At 45.3% G+C, this 5,497-nt stretch overlaps 1 protein-coding gene across 14 annotated transcripts in view; it reads left to right on the top strand.

Moving 5' to 3' along the window:
• DEPDC5 (DEP domain containing 5, GATOR1 subcomplex subunit) overlaps nt 1–5,497 on the top strand; it is a 54,298-nt gene that overhangs the window by 798 nt on the left and 48,003 nt on the right. For all 14 annotated transcript variants that reach the window (XM_087913552.1, XM_087913548.1, XM_087913549.1 and 11 more), the window contains exons 2-5: nt 1,469–1,643; nt 2,636–2,723; nt 3,203–3,249; nt 4,953–5,038. In XM_087913552.1, the coding sequence (XP_087769678.1) occupies nt 1,586–1,643; nt 2,636–2,723; nt 3,203–3,249; nt 4,953–5,038 (279 nt within the window). In that variant the 5' untranslated portion in view covers nt 1,469–1,585. The remainder of the gene's footprint in view (nt 1–1,468; nt 1,644–2,635; nt 2,724–3,202; nt 3,250–4,952; nt 5,039–5,497) is intronic.

Here is a 5,497-nt window from a genome sequence, read left to right as displayed (position 1 = left end):
GTGGGCCCTCCGGCCCCCAGATGCCAAGCCCGATTCCGGGTCCGCCTTTTGCACCCCGTGGGACGCTTCGGGGGCTCAGTTTCAGCCCACCCCACCCAGATAAAAGCATGAGGTCCCGCATCTTTTTGATCCGGCCACAGGCAGCAGGAGGGCTTTTTCCAGGGAAGAGGAGGGACACGCGAGCCACAACCTCCAGTCCCTTGAAGGCTGGGCTAGGTGGTCTTAAGGAGCCTCCCCAACCTGTGAAGGTGGCTGGAGGGATGTTAGAGCTCTGGATTATTTAGCAATAGCACTTAGATTTATATACAGATTCACAGTGCTTCCCTCCCTTCTCTGTTGCAATGGCCAGAAAGGAAGGAAAGAGAAAAGGAAGAGCAGACAGACTTATATTCCGCTTTATAGTGCTTTCCAGCCCCCTCTAAGCAGTGTACAGAGTCAGCCTCTGGCCCCCAACAATCTGGGTCCTCAGAAGGATTGAAGGCTGAGTCAAGCTGGAGCAGGTCAGGATCGAACCACCAGCAGTCAGCAGAGTTAGCCTACAATCCTGCACTCTAACCACGGCAGGCAGGCAGAAAGGAAGAGCAAGAGCAATGAAGACTTATATCCCGCTTCACAGTGCTTTCCAGCCCTCTCTAACCGGTTTACTGAGTCAACCTTGAGTCGGTCAGGATCGAACTGCTGGCAGTCAGCAGAAATAATCTGCAATGCTGCTTTCCATCCACTGTGCCACCACAGCTCATTTAGGTGACCCTTTTCCCTGCAAAGGGGAATCCTGCGGGCAAAAACTTCCTTTTGCTTCAAAATAAGCTTGTTTTATCCACAGATTGCTCTTTGCAGCCTGGCCAAAAGGAATCAAATGTGGATTTCCAAAACGGGCTGTGCTGTCTATGAACGCAACCTTATAAAAGTCTAGACTGAGATCAGGCAGAGGATCTTAGACTTTGATGTGCAGAGGGTTGCCTCCTCCCTCTGCCTTGGTGAGTGAGAGACCTCTCCCAAATAACTTTTCCTCACCTCTTGTGCCCCCCTTACACTGGGCCACGTAGATGCCCTGTCCTGAGATTCAGTAATATCCCTGCCAAGATTATTTGGGATGTGTTCAGGTATTGAAATTGAACCAGATGCACGTGTTCAGTTGAATTGCCCGAAAGATCACTGTTGGAAGTTTGAGCTAATCTCCCCTCTTAACTGTAAAAATTTTGAGTTGGTCCTAATGGGCAGCTAAAACATCACTATTATGAAGTTTCTCCCCCCAAAATTATCAAATTTTCTGCTTGTGGAAATTGATCAGAACAAGCCATTTGATCAGAACAAAATCCAATTAGGCATATCTGTTAGGAAAAGGATTTTTATATTGAATGCTTTGTATTTTAATTATTTTTTTAGTGTATGACCATACAGAAATAAACAATATATAAAGCTGTTGGCACCTGTGATTTTATTTTGCTTTGCTTTGGCTTCCTCACAGAATACAATGGAAGAGGAACAGCTTCTCGTGTATTACTTGCTTTTATTTTGCGGAAAGTAGAAAGTTGTCTAATGCCTGATTTCTGATAATCAAGAAGAACAAGAATTTGAAATCAAGATGAGAACCAACAAAGTTTACAAGCTTGTCATACATAAAAAAGGCTTCGGAAGCAGCGGTTAGTAGCCTCGTTGGAAGTGGCTGGGCCTTGGGGTGCCCTGAAGGTGTAGGAAAACACTAATAAACCTTTTGCCCTTGGGTGCAGAATCTTCCATGCTCTGCAATATCTGGACTGCAACAAGGCCTTTTAGGACAAATTTGAGGTTCCCAACTTAATGATAACGCTTGTAAAGCAGCTGTTTAAAGTAGCACATTTTTATTTGGAAAGAAATTGCAGTCTGTTCAGTGTGGGATGTTATCCCTAATAAGGTTGCTTAAGATGTTAATCTCATGTTTATAACAAGCAACTTTATAATGTATTCCAGCCTATGCAGGGAGGCTAAGACATATGCCGGCTTAGTTTATTCTTAGGATGAGGTTTGGATTTGAAGTGAACGCCCCTATTCTCAGTTGGGATGCTTTCTCAATTTAAAAACACTGTCATGGCTGCCTCTCTCCTACGTTAAGCTTCATGAGCTGACAGCTTGACTTTAGCAAGGTGTGAGGTGGGGGAAGAGGGAAAGATAGAACTAAGGAAGAAGGGACGAATGGATGGAATGGTAGCCCAGCTGAGCCTTGTGAAAAGCTTCAGCCAGCCAAGGTCAACTAACTATATGCAGAGCTGGGAACTGAGAACCTGTTTCCTGAACAAGCACCTGATTGGACATTTGCAAATAACCAGGGATGGCAGGATGTGGGGGGCAGGATGGAGGGGAAAGGAAAATTTACTTTGTATTGTTTGCACAGGGAAAAACCTCAGAAAAAACCACCCTAAGCTTTAGTAAAGTATGTTATTGGCAAAAACAAATGGCCAGGAGTCTTTCTTTGCTAGATGACTGGGACATGGTTGACACCCTCTAGGTTTTCAGAGTATTTCGCTCACCCTGGGACTCATTCCATCTCCGGTTTCTCAGCTTTAGTGGCATTGAGGATAACTTGGGAACTGCTATGAAAGTTGCTCTCGGCTACAAACCTCTACAAGGGTTCTTTTCCAACTTGTTTCCTTTTCAGATGATGAACTTATGGTGAACCCTAAAGTATTTCTTCAGATCAAGTTGGGAGATATAGTGGAAATAGCACACCCCAATGATGAATACAGGTGACTCTCCTTGTGGATGGGTCTGCTTTGGGGACATAATGCATGATGGGCCGGGGGGCGGGGGCAGTCTATGGGGAGATAAAAAAGGCCTCAGCATCACAAGCTGAACTGGTATTTTTGCTTTAGTTGGGGAAAAGTGGAAGCGGTTGGGAAGTCAGGGAGAGCCAGTCAGGTGGAGAAGACCTTGTTACTATTGGTTTGTTTCAAAAGGCGGATGTTGCCTGCTTCCATTTGGGGTACTTGGTGGTAAAGAAAACATCAGTGTGTAATAATATATCTATAAGCAAACTTGTAGAAACCAAAAACATAAAGCTTGCGGGAAACAAAATGTTTTTAAATGGTGACCGGTAGGACTACTTTGGGAGTTTTACTTGGCTAGAAGCATGAGAAATTTGAAATTCTTGAGGCTCTTCTTGGCTGAAATGCTTTTTGGTTGCTGTCGAGAGATCCTCTCCCTGATTGTCGCTCTTGCTTTCCAGTCCTCTCCTCCTGCAAGTGAAGTCGCTCAAGGAAGACTTACAGAAAGGTGGGATTTTTCTCTCTGTTTTGAAAACTGCCAGGATGCCCTGGCAACCGCTAGTTCTCGTTAATCGACAGTCAATAACTCACTAACCAGAGAGAGCAATTTACTATTACGTTCATTTGATTTCTATTCCCCCTTTTCTGCAAGAGCTCAAAATAAAGCATGTGCCCTTGCCTTCTCCATTTCCACACACAGTGCTGACCCTACTGGTGACATAGATTAGATGGGACTAGCTCAGGCCCAGCTAGGATCTTCCAAGGCTGCGTGTAGAGGATTGCTCACAAGCAAAGAGAAGAGCTGGTCCCTGCCATAAGCTCAAAACCGAGATTGGTCCTTAGGCAGTTTGCACAAATTTGTCGGTTGGAATTAAGTTCCCTAATTCACAAAAAAGGTTCCCTCAAGAGCACTTGAAAGAATCTCTTAGCAGGAAAGAGCAGAGGCAGCCAAAGATATAATCCAGTTCTAAGGGTCTAGATTAGGGATATCTAATCCGCAGTCTCTGGGCTGCATGTGGCCATGAACAGCTAGTAAGATCATAAACTTTTAACATTGTTATGTGACGTACACATTATATATTTTATATGCGGCCCAAGACAGCTGCACTTCACTCAGGTAAGCCAAAAGTTTGGACACCAGTGGTGCAGAATATAATATTTGCTAAGATCTGGTTTTGGGAGATCTGAAAGAAATCAGGAGTTTTGGTTTTTTTCCCCCTTCCCAGTCCTGGAGCAGGTGTCATAATGAGTCCCAAGAGCAGCCTGGGCTCCAACAGGTGATCCCTGATCAGTTGCAGTGAGACTTGAGCCTCGTAAGGCTCAATCGATGAGGATAGCTTGAAATAAGGATCACCAACCTTGGCAACTTTAAGACTTGTGGACTTCAACTCCCAGAGTTCCTCAGCTAGCAAAGCTGGCTGAGGAACTCTGGGAGTTGAAGTCCACAAGTCTTAAAGTTGCCAAGGTTGGAGATCCCTGGCTTTTGAAAGGTTAGCCTTCTCGTAATTCAAGCCAGGTGGGAATTTGCATAGTTCTGCACGGAAGAACCTCCAGTCTGATCACTGCAGAGTTTAGATGATGACATTTATGTCAGACTTCATTTCCCAAACAGCAGGCATAGTTGATTGTTTCTGGAACTGTTGTAATTTATGCCCTTTTCATCCTGCACTGGGGTTGGCTCTCAAGCCATCTTCATAGGATGATGGGTTCCTGGCTTGTCATCATCCTTCCAGGTCAGGGTCAGAAGCCAGGGTTTCTTCATCATTTGTCACTCTGGGAATAATTTAGATCCTGTTGCAAGGCAGTTGGGGAGATGTCACATCTGGTTTGCTGCCAGCACTGCCAGTCCGAAAACATTTCACCAGTTGCTGTGTGGTGACTCCTTGCCTTTCATTCTGTTTTTCTGCAGGCTGCTGCTTGCTCATAAGTCAATCATTAGTCGCTGGACAAGCTCTTTATACCCTGATAGGCAGGTGGTCAGTTCCTCTGAAGCAATTTTTCTCATCTTAAACTCATTCTTAAACTCTAACAAGTTTAAGATGTGTGGAACTCCCAGAATTGGACAGGCTGGAATTGAGGAGAGGAATTCTGGGAATCGAAGTTTACCCGTCTTAAACTTGCCAAGGTTGAGAAACACAGCTCTGATGTTACCGCTGGACTGATTCCACAGAAGGCCTCCTCCAATTCTCCCAACTTTCTCTCTTTGCACAGAAACCATCAGTGTTGATCAGACTGTTGCTCAGGTGTTTCGACTGAGGCCCTACCAGGATGTCCACGTCAACGTTGTTGACCCCAAGGTAGGTGAGCTTCTGCTGCCCTTCAGCTTTCGCTAAAGATGCTTGGATAGTCTTCCTGCTGTAGGAGATGACCAGGCTGAGCCCGAGGGAGGCTGACTTCCTACGCTCCCACCAGAGATCTAAGTCCAGCTCACCTTGAATTCCTTCTATTCTTAGCTCCCACTAATTCTGCTTGGTTGTTAGTAATTCAGGTTCTTGTAGAGAACTTAAGCTTGCAATAAACCTTTATACACATTTGAACTGCTTGGTTCTCCTGATTTCTCTGGTGCTTGACACCTGCAGAACCTTCTGATGCGCACAGTGGTTTTAACAGTAGCCGAGTCTGGGCTGTAAGTCAAATGCCACCACAGACACGCATTTCCTTTCCCAGCCTAGCTGTCAGTCCTGCCTGTTTCTTTGGTATTTTGCCTTATATGGCAGATATGTTCACACAATTCAACCGGCCTCTGCTTTTTCTTC

The sequence above is a fragment of the Pseudonaja textilis genome, chromosome 15, assembly GCF_049901715.1.
Source record: "Pseudonaja textilis isolate UNSWEBS1 chromosome 15, rPseTex1.2, whole genome shotgun sequence".
NCBI classification, from domain to species: domain Eukaryota; kingdom Metazoa; phylum Chordata; class Lepidosauria; order Squamata; family Elapidae; genus Pseudonaja; species Pseudonaja textilis.
This window is presented reverse-complemented; position numbering and strand designations above follow the sequence as displayed.